Here is a 20490-nt window from a genome sequence, read left to right on the forward strand (position 1 = left end):
TACAGCCAGATGGTTCTCATAGAAATTGAAAAGAGTATATTCACATAGTTCAAAGGTTTGCTTATTTTTTGGTCTGAAAAGGACTATATTGATTGTAACGTGCAGCTCTCCAGGAAAGATCCCGACAGCGGAGGCGAGTGCTGATATTTACGACTGCACTTGTGCTCATTATGGCTGTCTCTGACAGGGGTCCATTAAAATCAATTTTTATGTTTCTTATGTATTTTCTTTATCTAATGTTCTTGGCATTGTGTTTATTAGCCAGTTAGAAGAAACACCAAGCATAGGAATGGGTGTTTTTTTTTTCTTCTTCTTCTGTCAGAAATAACAAGACCTACAATTTTAATAGAATGAATGGACGAAATTTAATGTTACATTTCAAAGCAAACCATTAAGGAGTGCTTTACGTTTTTTATGTTTTTACAATTAGAGAAATATAGTGGGAGCCATTCACAAAAAGAGGAACACGTACACTCCGAGAAATGACAGTACCCTAAAGTCATGCTGAAAAGGGGCTACCAGGCCCCTCCCCTGGCAGGGCCATCCTCAGCCACACCTGAGCCAAGGGTCTGACCAGGCTCTAAGAAGGTGAGTGGCGGTCCTGGTTAAGGGATTCCAGAACATCAAGCAGTCCTAGTCACCTGGCAGACTCTGGCAGAACGGGGAACGCTGGTCTGGATTTCATTTTTTAAATCAAGATTAATCCTGCATCTCTTCCCTGTCTCTAAATTTCCAGAGACATCTGTTGAAGAACCAAAATGTTCAATGCTCATCACCAACGGATTCCTCTGTAAACGCACACATTAATCAAACACCTTGGTGCTACCAAGGAAAGGGTATGAAGGGTATGGCCCTGTGTTCATTGGAGGCAGAGGGTTCCTGGGCCACGCACAGGGAGGCTGCAAAGCCAGGAGCGATGGCAGCACACTGACTTGAGAGAAGGCTGCTGGCGCGGTTGGGGGTGTAAGGCTAGCGGGACCCTGTGATGACGGAAAACAAGGGGTTATCACAGACTCCTCGGCTGCGTCCGCAGTGTCGCACACGGGATCGCGCGGCTCATACTCACTCAGCTGCGGGCATCCCCTCGCCCAGGAAGCTGATTTCGTGCAGACCCTGCTCACACCCAGACAGCTCCAGCTTCCCCAAAGGGCTGTCCAGCGTGGTGCGTTTCATTTCACAGGTCTTGTCCATTTTTCCAAGAACCTAAACAGAAACAACTGATAAGACCAAGTGTATACAGAAGAGGCTGGTCGTATATAAAACACAACGGAAGTACTGGTTATTTAAGACACAAAATGTATTCCAAAGCATTTGCCTCACTTTTGGAATTATATGATGCATCATTTTTACAATACGGTTACTGGGATCCCAGACAGAAAATTACCACAATTACCTAGAGCAGCCAACCAACACTACAGTCTCCTTTTATTTCCTAAAATCACTCTCTCCTGATTCTTCTCATTCATCTTTAGCCAACGCATCACTGAAGGAAGCTGAGCTGGTAAGAGCCCCTGTTAAATAATACCCACAACTAAGCTAACTTTGCTTTACCGAAACAATTAGTAAAACAACTACCACAGACAATGAAATCCAAGACAAACTGTTCAATATTTGGAATAATGTACATTTTAGAATGAAGCATGTATGAAGTGACTTACAGAAACAGAGATTCAAATGAGTACCTACAACACGGCACCTGTGTCAGGAGCCAGACCAGAGAGGATGTGCGATGCTGGGGGATTTCATGAATGCTGTGGAAAGCACATTTAATTTACACTTAAAGAGATGTACAAGGCTGGGCGCAGTGGCTCACACCTGTATTCCCAACACTTTGGAAGGCTGAGACAGGAGGACCACTTGAATTTAGGAGTTGAATCCAGCCTGGGCAATGTAGCAAGATCGTGTCCAAAAGGAATTAAAAATTAGCTGGGTGTGATGTCACATACCTGTAGTTCCAGCTGCTTAGGGGGCTAAAGAATGCAGCCTGGGGAATACAGGGGAACACATCTATAGGCTAGCTTTACACGTGTGCATTTCTCTCTCTCTCTCTCTTTTTTTTTTTTTTTTTTTTTTTTTCTGTATTATTATTATTTTGAGACGGGGTCTCGCTCTGCCGCCCAGGCTGGAGAGCAGTGGTGCAATCCTAGCTCACTGCAGTCTTGAACTCCTGGGCTCCAGCGACCCACCCTGTTGAGCCTCCTTAGGCACTGGGTCTTGCTATTTTAGCTGTGTCCTCCCATTGCCACATCTTCCCAGGGAGACTGACAGCAGCTCTTGGCTACGCAGGAAGGCCGTCCTCAGGGCTCCCATCACAGCTGGGTTCTTCCCACTCCAACCCAAACATCAGCCTTCAAAGCTCATGGACAACAACAAAGCAATGACTCCCTTCAGCAAGGGGCTGGGGCGGGGGGGCGGGGGGCGCAACAATCTAGAGCCTGCAGGGCAAATCTGACTCAAGGCACCTGTCTTTGTAAATAAAGTTTTATTGAGACACACTTGTGTTTTGTTGACACACAGTCTCCTGCTGCTTCTGTGCTGCAGCGGCAGAGGTGAGCAGTTGGGACAGAGGCAGTGTGGCCCTGCAAGCCCAGAATACTGACTCTCCAGGCCTCTAGAGAAAAGGCTGCTGACCTCTGTAAGGGCAGCTCACCAGCTTCAGCTTGGGGACTCAGCTTCTCGCTCTGTCCCTGCACCGGAGCAGGCCTGAATCCTGCATGCATCTCAAATCTCTGCGCCTTCACTGAACATCCCTCCCAGCCTGTCCGCTGGGCACCGCTGCCTGGTCTCCTGTCCTGTGAAACCCTCCACCAGCACCCCAGCTGATCTGCCCTTTCTGTGTCTTCCACATGCCTCTAAGGTCACACTTTGGCTCTCGTCTGCCTTTCTAAAAACCAGGAGAGAGGGATGCATTTATGCTCCTTAAAGGGACCAGCACCAGGCAGTGGACCCCAAACCACACAAGTGTTTTGTAGGAGCAGTACCCTCAAGATTTGATCCTAAACCGTCAGACTCCAGAGCCGCCTGTATGACCTCCCTTTTCTGTGTAGATTGACAGGGATTTGAACCGGATACCATTCGAGTGTCCCAGGATATGGACGTGGGAGGTGCTGGAAACCATGCCCCATCAGAGAGGCCCTCTGCCCACACCATGCTCCTTCAGCATCCTACCCTGCAGCCTCCCTGTGCCTCAAGGATAAAAAACAGGCTTCCTGAGAGAGCAAAGAGAACTCCGTGGAAGGAGCCACCTGCCTTCCACTTAGCAAGTTGCAGGGGCCAGATAAAGACAGGTGGTGCAAATCATGGCCTCCCACCCCCTGTCCTGTTGCTGTGAGAAAATCACTCTTGGTGCTATCTGTAGGATAAATTATACCAAATCCCAAGGTCAGCACGAGATTAGAGGGAACATATGCAAAGCCCAGGCTCCCCAAAGGCTCTGTAGGATTTGGGGGTCACTGTTATTCCAACCACGATCAACATTTTAACCCAACCCCCTTTGCCTCCAATCTCATCCCCTGGAGCACAATGCCCCTTCCTGCAAGTCTCATTCGAAGCATCGCCATCCTGCCCATTCTTCCAAAGTGACTGCCTCCCCTTCGCCCACCTCCATTGTCTCTCAGAGACACAATCTTGGCCCCCAGCCTTAGCCCGGCCCCTGCAGACATCTCCTGCCACCCCAGGCCACTGCTTCTTGGTGCCGGTGCTGAAGGCCCCTGAAGACGGCACGTGTCACACACGCAAGGGCTCAGAAAATACACGTGGAACTGAATTACCAGGGTGACCACCATCCAGGCCAAGTGTTCATGACAGCATTTCCCAAAGTGTGTTCACTAAAGATACTGCTCAGACAACAGGGCTCTAGAGGCGATGTGAGAAATCTGATGCTTACCCTGCACGGTGGTGGGTTAAAGCTGCCAGCAGACGTGCAGTGAAGAACCCAGCTTAGGTTTAGCTCTCTCAAATGTGGTTCTCCACGGAGCCACGTTTGCTGCTCTGTCGCCCCGGTTTGGGCAGGGCTGAAGGCTGTCAGAGTCAGGAGGCCTGGGCTCAGAGCTTCGGACTCAGGTGGGGAGCATGACCAGCCCTGAGCACCTGCCTCAGGCGGCACTCTTAACGGAAGGTGTCAGAAACTGACACTGGCTAATTTAAGCACAAATGCCATTTCTGCAAAGGCTACTCCACAACTTCAAGAACTTCTGGGAAGGCTGGAGGAGCACGCTCAGAAAATAGTAGGAACCAGAACTGGCCACGTTCCAATCACAGGCAAAATCAAGCTTCAGGAAACATCCGTGGGGCAACCAGGGACAGCAGGTATGGCAGCTGGCACTGCTGCCACCGTTGCCCCTGGAAACGGGATGTGGTGGCTATGGCCACCGTTGATTCTTGGCCGCTCTGCCTCCATGGGACTTGCTCCCGATTCAAATCCCAGGCAGGAGCTGAGCTCTGGCACTGAAGCTGCCAACAACTAAGTGCCTGTGTCCAAATAGCTGCATGAAGGGACGGCCCGGGAGAGGAAGGTTTGCCCGGGTCTGTGCCTGCAGGTGCACCACAGACATTCTGGCTGGGGCGCAGCCCATCGGGGGACTGGTCAGACACTAGGTGCCCACTCCTCTTCTAAGCCTCTATTTCCTCATCAGTAAGACCCCTGACCCCTCCACCTGACAGTGCCCCCTGAGGGTCCAACCTGAGACGGACACAGCCACGGCTTTGGGCACTATACACCGAGAGGGGCTGGAAGGGCTGCTGCACCATTCTGCACAAACCACACCTTGAATTCACCCCCAATCCAGGCATCAGCCAAGAGGGAAGACATTGGAGTGCGCAGAGACAGGGCCAGGGAGAAGGGTAAGAGCCTGGGCAGGCCACTGGGGGTGAATCTTAGCAAGTTAATGGAGGATCATGGGGGGATTTGCCCCACCTGGAGGAAAGAACAGGGCCGTGGAGGGCTACAGGCAGCATGGCCCCGACTGTCTCATGGGGAGAAGAGTCCTCAAGGTTATCAGGGGCTGGCCCCAACCATAAGATGCCAAACTTGGGAGGCCAGTGGCTGGGAATGAGGTGGAGAAGGCTTCCGGCCAGGCCTGGTGTGGCCAAGGGAACCGCCTGCCCTGGAATGACCAACTCTGTACCCCAGACAGCACCTCCATCCAGGTAGTGCCCAAGGACCCTAGTTGCTGGCCCAAGGGACCCCAAAGCTCTGGCACACCCGACTGAGCCCTGCAGTGCTATCCCCATGACGAGCATCATGGCACGGGCCTCTCATCCAAAGGGCAGGCTAGCCTCAAGCCCTAGGAACCAACATCCCTGCCCAGCAAGCATGACCTGAAGCCACAGGAACACACTGAACCAATCACAAAGCAGGGAGTTGGGGGGGACCAGGTCAGCTCCATCCAAATCAAGCCAAGAACCAAAAACGGGCAAGCAGTTTATAACTGCAATCATTAACGAGTTCAGAATCTGACTTCCAAATGAGCAACAGATTCCAGCTCCTGTCCACATCCAATCGGCTGATTATTTAGGTATGTGAAGCATGAGGAAGTGAATTCCTCAGAACCTAAATACTTACAACCTAAATCGGATCAAAATAATGCCCTGCCTCACTTCACCTGAACATAATGAGGAGCTGGAACTTCCCACTAAGAGCATGCCTCCCGTTTTCTCAGTTTTCCATAGTTAGTATGAGTTGACTTTGTAAGGAAAAAAAAAACTATTAACATCCAAGCTGGACCAGTCATGGTGGCTCACACCTGTATTCCCAGGACTTTGGCGGGCTGAGGCAGGAGGATCACTTAAGTCCAGGAGTTCAAGGCAAGTCTGGCAATGTGGCCAAACCCCAGCTCTACTAAAAAATGTTTTAAAAAGTAGCCAGGCTGGAGACGTGCACCTGTCATCCCAGCTACATGGGAGGCTGAGGCAGGAGGGTCGTTTGAGCCCAGGAGGTTGAGGCTGCAGTGAGCCATGCCAGTGCCACTGCACTCCAGCCTGGGTAACAGACCCTGTCCCCACTGAAAACCAGAAAGGAAAAAAAAAAAAAAAAAAAAAAAAAAAAAAAAAAAAAAAAAAAAAAAAAAAAAAAAAAAAAAAAAAAAAAGGAAAAAGAAAACAGAGTTCTACAAAGAAATAAAGAGTACCCAAAATTGTAAAGACATGGTTTAGCATAATAAACAAAAAAAAAGCTAATGTGTTGCATTGTTGATGTGAAGTAGAAAAACAATGGCAAACATTCTCCACTTACTGTGATCTCTCCATGTCTTCTACACAAAACAAATGATGGCTAATGCTTTTCTGAACACAATGAAAACTGAGGTGTGAAAAAATTCTGAGTTAAAAAAATAAAGATTCGAATAAAATGAAGACACACAAGTAGATCAGATCACATCTGCCCTTCATTTCCATTACGATGAGAAAACACTCCCTGCCGATACAGCCTCAACCAGGGGTCTAGTCCGTGGCCGGTTAGGAAAGGCGCCACACAGCCGGAGGTGAGCAGCGGGTGCACAAGGGTTACTGTCACATCGGCGGCAGCATGCGTTCTCCCAGGAGTGTGAGCCCTCCTGTGAACGGCGCATGTGAGGGATCTGGGTTGTGCACTCCTTAGGAGAATCTAATGCGTGATGATCTGAGATGCCACAGTGTCATCCCAAAACCATCCCCCCACCCCCATCCGTGGAAAAACTGTCTTCCACGAAACTGGTCCCTGGTGCCAAAAAATTTGGGGACCTCTAGCCCAAACGGTTCCAACCTCATCTGGGCCACGCCTCCCTCTACGGTCTTAGTCCCCATGACCCCATCATACCCCTCACCGCCCCTCACACTCCAGTCTCACTCTTACTTCAGGGCCTCTGCGCTACCGCTATCTCCTCAGCCTGCACAGTGGCCACTGTCACCTCACTCACAACCATGCTCAGACGTCACCTTCTCAGAGAAGCCGCTGAAAAGAGTCACCACCTCCACCCCTTCTTTCTCTGCCTTACTTCCCAGTTGCGACGTTTTGTTTATTTGCTGTGTCGCCTTCACTAGAATGGAAGCCCCGATGCAGGCAGCAAATGTGTCACACTTGTAGCCAGTGAGTGAGGAGACGCCTGAGAGAGGTCTTGTTTTCGTATACTTTTTCTAAAGTCAGATGGCACCAGCCTCTACCCTTCCTTCCTTGACATGGCAGATGTGATGGCTGGAGTTGTGGCAACCACCTAGGGATCATGAGGAAAAGGCCAAGAGCCTTGAGAGACCAGGCCCCAACACTGTGAGCCTCTCTACACTGCAGCTGTCCATGGCTGGCTAGGCTTCTCCCTGTGTGAGAACGGGAAAGTTGAGCTTGTTTCAAAAGGCTGTGTTCTGAGGAATTCCTGTTTTCTTCAACCCAGAGTAGTCTTCACTGATCTACTGCTGTATCCCCGGCATTTAGAATAACAATGCCTGGCACCCACAAGTTCTCAGCAAACATGTGTTGAACAAAAGACCTAATTATATGAATCATGCAATGATAGTTGAGATAGAAATTCAGAAGGAGAACTCCAGGGTTAATGAGCACCTGTATCAAGGGGTCTGATGGCCTGGGGAGTCCAGGAAGGGAGGTGCTGGGATAGGAGGGATAGCGTTGGAGTTTTCTGGGTGGAGAGGAGGAGGGGAGGAGAGACTGAGCCAGGCAGGGCACACAGGAGAGGCGCTGGCGCTGGAAGCAGCACAGGGTGTGAGAACAGAACGTGGCGGCCAGGTCACCCGCAGGAAGAGGACCTGGGTTTGAGATGAGGCTGCCTTGGCAGCTCCTGGAGCAGTGAGGGCCAGGTCCTGGGATGCAAGTCAGAGAAACAAGGGAGAACACGGATTCCAGGCAGGTCAAGGGCAGGGACAGGGAGAGGGGTCTAGGAAGCCGCATCCACGACCACCAGAGATGGGGTGACAATGTGTGCGCAAGCTCTCTCCGGGCAAATCACAGAATCTGCTCTGGCTAGACGTGTGCTGTGCTGCATTTCCGGGCAGAAATAGAAAAAAACGCCTGCTACACCCAAGCACAAGGTTCACAGCTGCGTAAAACAGGGCCTGTCCCAGAAACAGGAATTCCTGGCCTTTCTTCCCTGAAACCGCCCACTGGAACCCGAGGGACACCTGGGCAGAGGCCTCAGTATCCCGTGGAAGGAAACCAGTGTCCTGTCTAACTCAAACTTCGAATCTGCAGGATGGGATGATGATGTCGGAGACTCACATGCCTAGGACTTCCAGAATTTGGACCGTCGGTCCTAAGGGGCTCCAAGAGCAGTAACAGGGCACGTGCACATGATAGGACAGCCGTGTCGCTGACGGTACCACAATCTAAGGGGCAACCAGACAAGCAGGCATCCAGTGGACTCAGCGCCGTCCATCTCTGGCTTGCATGGGGATGACACCATTGCCCACGTTTAGGACACCCACGCCATTCGACAGTGGGGCTTCCAAATGACCCCCCTTCCTACCCCCACAAAGCACAGCCCTCGGCTCCACAGCCTGGCAGCACTCCCTGAGCCGTCACGGCATCCACCTAAACCACAGTAGTGGCTGACGTTAATTGGTGGCAGAAAAAAATTGATTTCTCATGGCTATTTGGAGACCTCTGGAAAAATGAAGTGAATTTCATTTCATCTCCCTTTTAACATGAATAGCATTTAAATAACAATGTTCTGAATTAAGCGGTTGGCGCTAGAGGCCAGCTCCCACCATATTAAAAGGAAGAGACCCAGAGACAGAAGCTGTCTTCTTTCTCCCCTACTGGTAGTCATTTTCCAGCCCTGCTGCACGTGTCTAAAAACTGTCCGTCCAGAACCATCTTTGCAGCTCTGTCTTTCCCTCTTAACCATTTCCTCTGCCGGTATCCTGTGCAATGAAAATGCACCGAAACAGACAACCAGGTGGAGCGGCGTGCACCTAACCGGAGGCAGAGTTGGAGAATCGCCGAGTCCTGGAGTTCTGGACCAGCCTGGACAACAGCGAGACCACATCTCAAAAACATAACAATAAACAGGATAAAAGGCAGAATTCACCTGGCTCCGAGTAAGCAGTTTATAAACGAGGTAGACCAGGTGACCTGTGGCCTGGGCTTCGGGTCTGTGTGAAGTGGGAGTTTAGTTGGCAGAAGACGACCAACCTGTGGGAGGAAGAGGAGAGTCTCTGACTGCCTCACAACTCACAAAGACATCACAAGATGAAAACTAGCTTTGCAATCTCCCCTCTGAACAAAGAATAAAGAAAAGCATTGAGGAAGCCCCTCTCGTCCTCAGACTCACGATCACACCACCTCAAAATCAGGCACAAGAGAGTATTTTATTTTTTTTAAAGCATGTGTCGAAACCATAGAAGACTGAAAATTCTTCATCCCAATCACCTAATAATAAACCGGGCCGCGGGAGGGTGGGAGGAGGTGGTGGTATGGCTGACGCTCACTGAGGATAAAGGGCCAGGGCTAAGAGACCCCATCCGTGGCCCCCGCTGCAAGCAGGGGTCTCCCCAGTGAATTCGGCTGGGTCACATCCAACACAAGACAGTCAAGTGCGGCTCAGTTCATTCTGCTCTCACAACCAAAAAGAGTTCCATTACGTTGACATGGTTTCACCAAACAAAACTGGAACTGCCACCTGGGATGTCCAACTGAGAAGGGCTCCGAACAGCGTCCCCAAACACCACCCCCAAAGCCTCCAACCAGGGCTCCACCCCACACAGGAGCCCTGGAGAAAAAAAGGGAAACAACCTTGTTTGTGGCTCAACTTCTGTGAACCCAGCGACACGCGTGCAGTCACCGAGGGGAGATTCTGAATTAGAGTGACACAGCCAGGCTTGCAAATGAAAAGAAGGTTTCTATCTGAAGCCACTTTCCACAAACACTGCTCATGTCTTGGCTTACACAAGGACTTCCAGGATCTGGGTCCTGAACAGGAGGTGTGCCGGATTTTATTACCGTCATCGGGCACGGCAGAGCACCTTTCTGATTAATGATGCTTTGGTTGTAAAGAACACTCTAACAACAAGAGCCCTGGGGAGTTAGGGACGGACGAAGAATGAGCCCTGGCAGCAAGGTTCCAGAAGCACCCCAGGCACGCGTCGTATTAAAGGGCTCAACATAGTCATCCAAATAACACACAACGTGCAGCACACGATAAAACCGACGTGAAGATGCCGACGCATCAGATCCCGGAAGCAGACGGACGTCTAAGGACATCTGTTCACTGGTCTTTAAATCGCCCACTTCGAGATATAAACTGGCACTTGTCTACATTTAAAAATCATGCTTAACATAAAATCTGGTTTTCTTTTCTGAACTCTTCCTGTTGGTACGTATGTGGAACTAAGTATGAATAACACAGGAAGGCAAACGCTGCTCTGCTCCGAAGCTCAGGCACTGCTTTGAATCTGTGCAGTCAAGCAAGAAATCAGTCTGCAAGAGGTTAAAACACACACTACTGTGTGTGGGTAACAGAAACAGATCATACCTACAGAAAAGGGCAGAAAACGTAAATGCACAGTTTTAACAGATTGCTCCAAAAAGCCCCTGGAACTTCAAGCGCTTTGGAGAAATGTTTCCAGATTATAACTACCACTCCCATGCCCATCCCGACAGTTTAGCTAAGCCAACTGTGGCTCTAACTGAAATTGGTTTGTGATGCCAGAACGCTGTAAAGACGAGCCTACAAAAGTCTCTTTGGAAGCTTCTTAGTAACTATTAACTATCTTTAAAAGGTTTCATAAAAGGTTTTCCTACTTGCCATGTCCCTGCAGGCCAAAGAAGAATCTAAACAAAGAGGTTCTATGACATGAATGTCCCAGTGTCGGGGGGGTGTGAACCTGAGTACACACAGGTGTACAGGAACGGTGCATGGCAGAGCACAGAGACACGGTGACAGGCGAAACACTGTGCGTCCTCTAGCTAACTGCATGGAGGAAAACACTTTCATGCCAAAATACAGATAAAATGAAAAATTACAAGTTTTTGTTTTTGGAGACAAGGTCTCACTCTGTCACTCAGGCTGAGGCGCAGTGGCATAATCTCGGCTCACTACAACCTCTGCCTCCTGGGTTCAAACAATCCTCTGGTGACCGCAGGTGTGTACCACCACACCCATCTAATTTTTTGTATTTTTTTGGTAGAGATAGGTTTTACCACGTTGTCCAGGCTGGTCCGAAACTCCTGGGCTCAAGCGATCCACCCATCTCAGCTTCTCAAAGTGCTGGGATTATAGGCATGAGACACCATGCCTGCCTGAAAATTACAAAATTTTTAAGGTAAAACAGGAGACTTGCTGTGAGCAGTTTCAAACCAGATTCCTGGGAGCTGCAGCTCATTTCTCCCTGCTTGGAGTTACTGTTAAAGAAAGGCAAGAAAAGCACTGCTCTGAGACACTGTTTTAGCTTCGCTCATTTTTTGGCAATTCCCTCAAGTAGGAAGTTTGAGTACCTAGCGAAGAAGAAGCTATCATTAACAAAAAATGTGCCACTCTGCCAGCCAAAATTCCCGTAAGAGGAAATCAGGTTACAAAATGAATGAAACCCAGACCTCCAGTAAGAATCTTACAATGCAGAGGACAAAACAACCTGGCATCTATAGACAAGACATTTGAGCACAATTTTGAAATGAAGCAAAGAATCCTCAATTTGGCAGAATGCACTCTCTTCTCCCCATAATCCCCCAATCAAAATCACGGGGATCTCTGGCTGGTGAGTATGAGGCAGAATCTGAACAGCCGCTCTAAACACCAGCCAGAGCTGCGGTCAGCCCTGGAGGTGAGGCCAGGGCCAGCCTGTGCCAGGGAGCAGGTGCATCTGCAGGACCACCTCGAGGCTGCTGTTTGGGGTCTAAGAGCCAAAGGACAGCAAGGCTGAGGGACCTGAGCATGCCAGAGATGTCAGTCGACCTTGAGGGTGGGAGGTAGTGCAGCCAGCTGATGCCTTGGAACCCTGGAACTTCCCTGTGCTGGAGCCAGGAGGTGGAGAGGGCAGCCACTCGGCTTCACAAGGTCACTGGCTGCTCTGCCTTCATGACATTCCCAGGTCCTGAGGACACAGCAGGTACCAGTGCACCTTCTCACACGGCCTTGTCTTCAACACAGGTCACAATGGACACCTGGCCATCAAGAGACACTTCCGCTACCTGCAAGGCACCTGGCAGTGAGTGGGCACTTCCAAGAGACTGGGACCCCACCTGTCTCTTGGAGGATGATAAAACCCACCATGGGAACCTGACCCTAACTCCAGGACCCCTGGCTTCCGACAAGACTGTTGTGGACAGACACAATCTCTTGAATCCAGCAAATCCAGCCAGGATCCTGCCTGATCTGAAACATCATGGAACCCTCTGCTCACAACATGAGGCCACTTCTGCTCCCTCTACAGAGCTGGCAGGACTGTGGCTGTTCCTTTAAAATTAGTGCTCCCCAGACTCTAGGCAATGGGAATGCATTAGAAGCGCTTTCATAGTCCCCAAATCCTGTGAAAGTGAGACGGATTCCCGGGTGGGGGAACCCCAAGTCTTGTGTGAATGGGGAGCTGTGCCATCCACCACAGCAGCTCAGCCCTCCCGGCAGCGTGGGCTTCAAGACCCGCCTATGAATCCCTTCAAGCTGACCCCAGGCCCAAGACGCCCCAGACCTCAGCAGTCCCGTGCCCTGTTTAATCACGCCACACTTCCGCTTTCATCAAGCATGATTCCATTACTTTGCTATGAAAAGACAAAGAGAAAACATCCTGTTTTCTCTCATTTTTAATGAGCTCTGCTAGAGCTTCCCACACTAACATCCGTGATAATGCCAACCACCTTGCAGAAGGGACAGTAGCTGCCCTGGCTGTGTGGCCTGGCCAGGCCAGCGCTCACCCCTCAGGGCTCTGGCCTGGGTCTCCCGCCTGCACCTGCCAAGGCCCCGCGGGGTCGTGCGTCTCACCCTGCCAGCAGCACACACCTCACAACCTGGAATTTTCTGGCACTTCAGGAACCCACTAACTGCTGCGCTACACAGTGACAGTCTGTCATGAGGAGTAAAGAGGTGGCAGGCTGGTGTTCAAAATGAAATGTCACTTCTTAAAGCTGTTACGGCTTGGGAAGCTTCAGCTTAAATATGTCATGGCAGAAAATAACCTCATTCTTTATAGCCGCTAAAGTTGGGTGAAGTTTCACTGACTTCTTAGAGAATAAGTAACATGTGCGAACACAAGAAGATCTGACGGAAGCATCAACTTTCTCAATTAAGCATGACGGCCAAAGCCACCAATTCCTGCCCCGAGCTGGTGCCAGGGGCTCTCTGTGGCCACTGAAGAGCGGCCTGGACAGCCCCGTCTGGGGCTGAGGGGACTGCTCTTTCTCCTCATCCACCCCTCCCCGCCCAGGAAGGACCTCGTACTAGCAAAGTACTGAGTGCTTGTTTGCAATGAAGCCATGGGAAGAAGGCCATGGTTAGTAACATTTTCCACCTGTGCCAGGGTAGAATTTGGACATTCAGAACGTGTGGTTTTTGTGTCATGTTACCCACTTGATGATATCATCCATCAGCACTGGGATCTACCATAATGCGTGTCTCCAGGTTCAACAAGCAAGCCCTTGTGTGCCGGGATCCTACAGATAGAGAGCACTGCGGGACGCGGGGGACGCGGGCGCCGGAGCAGCTGCTCATGGATGCGGTTTGAATCAGGCCCTGCTGTAAGCTCGCCTGCCGGAGGCTCCCTCTCTGAGGCTACCAGCTGGTGACTTCCCTTTCTGACATGAGGTCACTGAAAGTCCCTTCCATCCAGTGGTCAGGAATAATCTTCACATTGCAGGTCTCTGAGTTGCAGTGACGCTGTGAGGCCAGTGACTCCCACCAAGAGGCTGGGCAGGGGCCTCCCTGACTGCACCCCAGGCAATGGGGGAACCACAGACTGAAATCCCCTCACTGTGTCTAGCCTGATGTGGCCTCCTCACTTCCCAAATGAGGAAACTGAGACAAGAAGGGCACTTGGAGCTGGCAAGGTCACTCTGATGATCTGCAAGCCCTGAGTTCTGAGCGGCCCAGACACCCACTCTCCACCTCGCCCGAGATCAGAACTGGCCTGAAACTGCTTCCAGGAGGGCCATGCCCAGTCGGGCCGGGCACCTGGGTATCTGACAGGGATCCGGGATAGCGGGTGGCGGGGCAAGCCTATGCGCTGTGCAGTAGGGACTCTGCACCTGCATCCCAGGGGCTCTGCACGTGTACCATAGGGGCTCTGCACCCACAGCGTAGGGGCTCTGCAGGTGCACCACAGGGGCTCTGCAACTGCACTATAGGGGCTCTGCACATGTACCATAGAGGCTCTGCACCCACATCCTAGGGGCTCTGCGTGTGCACCACAGGGGCTCTGCATGTGTACCACAGGGGCTCTGTATGCACATCCTAGGGGCTCTGCACCCACATCCTAGGACCTCTGCACCCACGCCGTAGGGGCTCTGTACAGCCCCAGGGGCTCTGTGCAGCCAGGGGACTTAGAACGGCTCCCATATCTTTAAAGGGTAGACAAGGAGATGCTTCAGGACAGGTGCATATGCTAGGACACTCCAGCTTCGGTGACCTCGGCGAATGTCATGGGAAGGCAACCCTGCTCGTCCTCCAAGTCCTGTCTGCAGCAGCTCTCATGCTCTAACAGCAAAGTCCGGGAGCTGTGACAGAGGTCGTATCCCACAGAGCCAGAAATACGACTGGCCCATTTCAGGCCACGTTTGCCATCTCAATCTAAAGGATCATGAGAGAAGCTGTTTTGTCCAATCCGATCCTTTTCTGCCCACTGATGAACATATCATGACATCACACAGATAAACCAGACGCTTGTCCCACCGTCTGTGGCACTACAACCTCAACAAAGATGCTGTCACAAGTGTTTTCTGGAATTTTCTTTATTCTTTTTCTTTTTGGTAGAGATAGGGTCTTGCTATGTTACCCAGGATAATCTCAAACTTCGGGCCTCACACGATCCTCCCACAGCACTGAGAATACAGGTGTGAGTCGCTGTGCCTGACTAGAATTTTCTAAGTCCTGGTGTAGAGAGGATGGCTATCCTCTAATGCAAAGCAACACCACCAGCCACCAGTGAATGTCCATGCAATGCGGCCACCAGTCAACACCCACAAGCCGCTGACATGGGGGCCACCAGTCAATACCCACGAGCATTAACCCCACACACCCCTGAGGGCTGAGAGATCGAGGCCCTCTTTACCCTTAGCAAAGACTAAGTTTCACGACGTTTCTGTAGGGAAGGATTCTTGGGTGAGACGCGTGGGACAACTGAAGACTTGGTGTCCCGAATGGGAGAGCCTGGTGTTCCAGACACACTCTGTTGGTTGTGGACAAGTGAGCCTTGATAGCACCCAACTCCGTAAAGGTCTGTGCTCCTGGAGGGACGGGCTCCATCTCACGGCGAGGACACACAGCAGAGGAAGTGTCTGCGCTCCCAAATGATCAACCCAATGCTTTAGCCCACCAGGCAGGAAATTTTTTGTTCTAAATTAGTTACATTACACCCCAAACCTATCAGTGGCTTGATAACCTGAACATACAATTCTATACCTTTTACTCTTTAGATAATAATTCAGTCTAATCCTGCAGCTGAAGCCAAGATTCCAGGCCGAAAGTGCACTTTCCATTTGATTAAATACTACTAAATGCAAGAATAAAACACCAGTCTTTTATCCTACAGTAAATTCTTCAAAAACCATATACTCTAACAATTCATTATTTCTCTGGAGAAAGGGACAGGTCTTTCCCCTCAAAGACAGCTTAGCAGTCTCCGAGTCTTAATTATGACAGTTAAAACATAATTTATAGTCAGGGCTTACTGAAAAATGACATCACAGTCCAGGTTCTTTGATTCTTCAAGTGACCTATTGGGAGTCAGGGATCCGGGAGGAGCACCCCAGACAATTATCACCAGGCCCAAAAGAGTCAGGGCAGTGCCTCTCTCTGCGGAGACACACCCCATGCACAGAGCTACGGTAATACAAACTGCAAGATATGTATGTATACAGCTGACGCTCAGACAGTGCAGGGACTGGGGTATCGACGCTCCATGCAGTCAAAAATCCACATCAACTTTTGACTCCCCAAAAACTTAACTGCTAACAGCCTACTGTTGAATAGATGTCTTAATGATAACAAAAACATTCAACTAACACATATTTTGTATGTTATGTATGTTACATACTATATTTTTACAATAAAATAAGCTACAATAATGTCATTAAGACAATCCTAAGGAAGTGAAAATCTACTATTCATTAAGTGGAAGTGGGTCATTGTGAAGGTCTTCATCATCTCCGTGGTGAGTAGGTTGCAGGAGGGGAGGAGGAAGAGGAGGAGAGGGAGGGGAGGAGTGGGGAGAAGCGGTCCTGCTGTCTCTGCAGTGGCTGAAGTAGAACATTTAAGTGTAAGTGAATCCACACAATCTAGACCTGTGTTGTCCAAGAGTCAACTGTGTGTGTGTGTGTGTGTGCGTGTGTGTGTACATCATTTAGAATTTTCCCATCTATGTTTGCTACTTTAAGATTTATACAATTTTTTCACCTACTTTGTCAATTAAGGCAGTAAACCAAGGGAAATGCTGCCGAGGGAAGGTGGTAAGTTTCACAGGGCAGAAAAATTTGTTTTCTATCATTATAAACAGTGTCCAGCCAGGACGCCAATGCCAGACACACTGCAACATGCTTCCTGCTGTGGAGCCCATACAAGGTGGTGCCCAGTGTGGCCATCCCAGGCCCTTGCACAGGATGATGGAGACAGCGCTCCCTCCCCAGGGATGCCTGCTGCTGTGAGCCCACAGAGGTGAGAAATACCTCCAAATAAGGCAGGTAGGCCCAAGGCATTGGGCCTGAAGCATTCAGTATTCTCCCTGCAGGAGACGAAGATACGATCCATCATGTTAGGGAGCTGGAGGAAGACGTCTGTGGGAAACCCAAAGGAAAATGCCCATTCATTCAATCACAGTCCACGGCTGCAGCGCCGCAGTTAAATTTGGGAATACGCTTTCCCGTGGGGTCACAGTGAGGCAGAGTTCGGGGTTTGGAGACATGGAGCTGGTCTTGGCCTCAGGCCACCCTGAGCACACAGGGCCCTGGACTTCTTCCTCCGCTGCAGCAGGACATGGACAGAGGAGAGCACTCCTGCTTGTGGCCATCCCACCGCCAGGAAGTCCAGGGTGACACACAGCCTCATGAGACGGGTGAGCCCCAGCCCGGGTGCCTGCCCATGCGTGAGGCCCGACACCCGTCCTCCCGTGAACAGCAAGCAGACTGGTGATCCAGCACTGGCAGCCAAAGGTAAACTGAGGTAGAGAAAGTTGCCAGAGCCATCAAATGAGCCCCAAGCACATGTCAGTCATGCAGCAACTGAGGGCATGGGAAGGGGACAGTGCAGGGAGGCCGTGGAGCAGAGGTGAGGCGGGGCAGGGAGGGGACCGAGAGAGATTCGTGATGTGCACTGGGAAGCCCGTGCTGGGCTGCACGCTTCCTCCCAACACCCACCCACCCCATTTCCGGAAATGAGCTAAGGGCGGCTATGCCTCTGGCCAAAGCTGACCACAGGCCTCTGAGGTCCATTCGGAAGACCGCCCCTCAGTGTCCAGGAGCCACGAGCAGAGCACCAGAAACCCCAGGCTGAGCTCCAGCTCTGAGCTCGCCTCCCACCCGAACGCACCCCTAACACTGCTCCCCTCTGCGCTCACACAGCCAGCCTGACCTGGAGAGCTGCAGTGGGAGGGAGGGACGTGCAGACAGCTGACAGCCGGACAGACAACAGTTTGGAGCCCACCACCAACCCCACTCGGGGTAGAACTGCCTACCTTGCTAACCCCACACCAACTCAATTCTATGAGTTGGTATTTGCATTTTGATGCTGCATAAATTCCAAAGGTCTCCACTTTCACTGATGGCAGATTTCCATTTTGGCTATGAAGGCATATAACATTAGCGACCCATAAGCTCACGGTAAAAACCTGGCTGAGTTTCCAAAGGGAAGGAGACAAGCAGGTGCCAAGAACACCACTCCTTCCATCTCATCAGAAGCAAAACACACTGGGTTTGAATCTGTAAAATGTCATTGATGGTGGGGAGCTGTTTTCCCAAGCTCCTCTGTATTGATTCAGCTTTTATTAAAATTAACCTGATAAAAGTGTGAAGTAGCAGATTCACATTTAAGAACTCTTTACAGTATTGGGAAAGGGGGGGCAACATGCTACGTGATTTGGATTCCGCCTCTACAGTAGCTCACCTGGGTCCAGCCAGCATCTCACCTGTTCATCACACAGCTCTGCTTTCTGGAAGCACCACGTGGGTAAGAGGAGGGACACACATGCATCCCTTCACCTCACCCCACTGTGACATCAGCGCGCCCCCCACCCACCAACTCTTCCTAGCTCTGCTCAGCCACACATTTCACCAAGGCAGCCACAGCCTCTAGAAAGAATTCCCTATTTGGTAATTTCAATTATGAATGGGCTCCTCTATGGCAACACGTTTCTAACGGCGAAGCTGATGTGGGTCGTGATGAGATCTCGCCCACCATGCAGACATCAAAGACAGAAAGGGCCTGGGCTATTGGCTGGAACTTCAAATGGAGCAATAAAAATAGCAAGAGGGGCTGGGAAAAGACGAACTCACAATAAAATATTTAAGGAACTAATATAAAAACTGTCATGAGCTCTTCCTTGGACGTTTAAGCTGGGAACCAGCACAGAGTGAGGCTGCTCACACCCAAACCCGCAGACACCACAGAGTTCAAGTTCAAAGACTGCATTTAGATCCTGTTCCCTAGATGATCACTGTCTCATTAATTACAATAAAATAAAATAAAAAATAAAACAGACCCTTCACGGAAAGACTGTTTTGCTCGCTTCCCTGGCTGTGGATTTCTTGGTAGTAGGTAGAGACATTCAAATGTGAATTTCAAGACTGTACCTCTGAGTATTAGAGGGTGTCTCACCAATACAGCTAGCGACTCCTGCCAAGTGCACCTGCTTGTGCGGTCTATATGCCCGCCCTATGCGCACCGTGCTGGCACTCTTCCCTGGGGGTCATGCCACGTTCGGGATGCCTCAAGACATTAAGGCCTCAAACTCTGGCATGGCCACATTCAAAGGTCCACAACTCAGAGCCAGAGCCAGAATCTGCAGGCAGAAACTGCCCCGCGCTCAGCCAGGGCGGGATAAATATCCGCGATACACTCTGTATCTAGAGGGTTGGAGCTTTCACTAAAGCACCACCTTTCCCATTACAGAGCCAACTGAAACACATGCTGTTAGGTCATGAGACAGGACCCCCACCCAGGGACTCTGTACTTTATCTAAGAACCACAGTCCTTCAACAGGGCCTCGCAGAAATCCCCCGAATCTGGGGCCACCACAGATGGAATCCCCAAAGCCACACTCTGCCCTGTGCTCACCACCTTCTGGCTGGGCTTTGGGCTCCCACACTGCAGCTACTGCTCCTGACAGGGTCGTGGCGAGTGGGGAAGAAACAGCCGTGGGCCCCACCTGACCTGCACACATGTCCTCTCAGATGAGACGCCAGGCCACACCGTGCCCGCTGGTGGACATGCTGCAGGCTGGCACAAGTCTCTCGAACCCTTCAACTGTGCCCTCTTTCCTGCCCCTGGCCACTACAGGAGCATGAGGGGCAGAGAAGGGGCAGACCTCAACCCTTTCTCTCAGGTCCTGGCTGTCTGCTGGGTCCTGGTTAAATAGAGTCCAATGACCCCCAGGTATCTGACGTGGCTTCAGGAAATTCTGCGTGTGCCCAGCTTCTATCAGTCCTGATGCTGACAGCAAGAAGGGCTAGGCCATCTCTGGGTGGGACAGGCCCACTGCCTTGGTCCATCTGGGCTGCCATAACAGAATCCCATAGACTGGGTGGCTCATACAGCAGACATTTATTTCTCACAGTTCTGGAGGCCGGGAAGTCTAAGCTCAAGGCGCCAGCGGAGTTGGTGCCTGGAGAGGGCTCACTTGCTTGCAGATGGCAGCTTCCTGCTGCATCCTCAATCGTGGAGGGCTACACCTCTTTGGAGTCTCTTTCATACCATCATCTCCCCCCAGAGGCCCCAACTCTTCATGCCGACAACTTAGGAGGTTTCCAAGTGAATTTTGTGGGGATACAAACATTCAGACCACAGCACTCACTGTATGCAAAAAAATAAGGAATCAGGCTGAACTAGGAGAAATGTTAGTGGTTTAAATGGAAATGTAATGTTTAGCGTAGAAAAATCACTTTGGCCAAGTTATTTGATTTGAAATACTTGTAATATATACATATGGGAAAGAGATACATAAAATCCACATTTATACATGCAATCTATGTTTCAATAAAAACAAAGACCACAATAAAAACAAATGGCACAATGACAAAGTATTCGCATTGTTCTTCCTTGGAAATAGGAATTATTACAAAATTACATATGAACAATATCCAATCTCTGTTCGAATAATGGACTGATATAACTGTATCTCTCTCATATGGATACATTCTAACTACCATGAGGAAAA

The 20490-nt window shown here is 50.5% G+C and overlaps 1 protein-coding gene across 2 annotated transcripts in view; it reads right to left on the reverse strand.

The window, feature by feature from the left end:
- The window catches only part of MGMT (O-6-methylguanine-DNA methyltransferase), a 277526-nt gene that overhangs the window by 210488 nt on the left and 46548 nt on the right, over window positions 1-20490 (reverse strand). The window contains exons 1-2 of one of the 2 annotated variants that reach the window (XM_037741797.1): window positions 9012-9030; window positions 1067-1203 (exon numbers count right to left, since the gene is read on the reverse strand). In XM_037741797.1, coding sequence (XP_037597725.1) covers window positions 1067-1191 — 125 coding nt within the window. In that variant the 5' untranslated portion in view covers window positions 1192-1203; window positions 9012-9030. Of the gene's footprint in view, window positions 1-1066; window positions 1204-9011; window positions 9031-20490 lie in introns of those variants that run through there. The other variant, XM_017537881.2, reaches the window with a different exon arrangement.

The sequence above is a fragment of the Cebus imitator genome, unplaced genomic scaffold (genome assembly GCF_001604975.1).
Source record: "Cebus imitator isolate Cc_AM_T3 unplaced genomic scaffold, Cebus_imitator-1.0 Scaffold107, whole genome shotgun sequence".
NCBI classification, from domain to species: Eukaryota; Metazoa; Chordata; class Mammalia; order Primates; family Cebidae; genus Cebus; species Cebus imitator.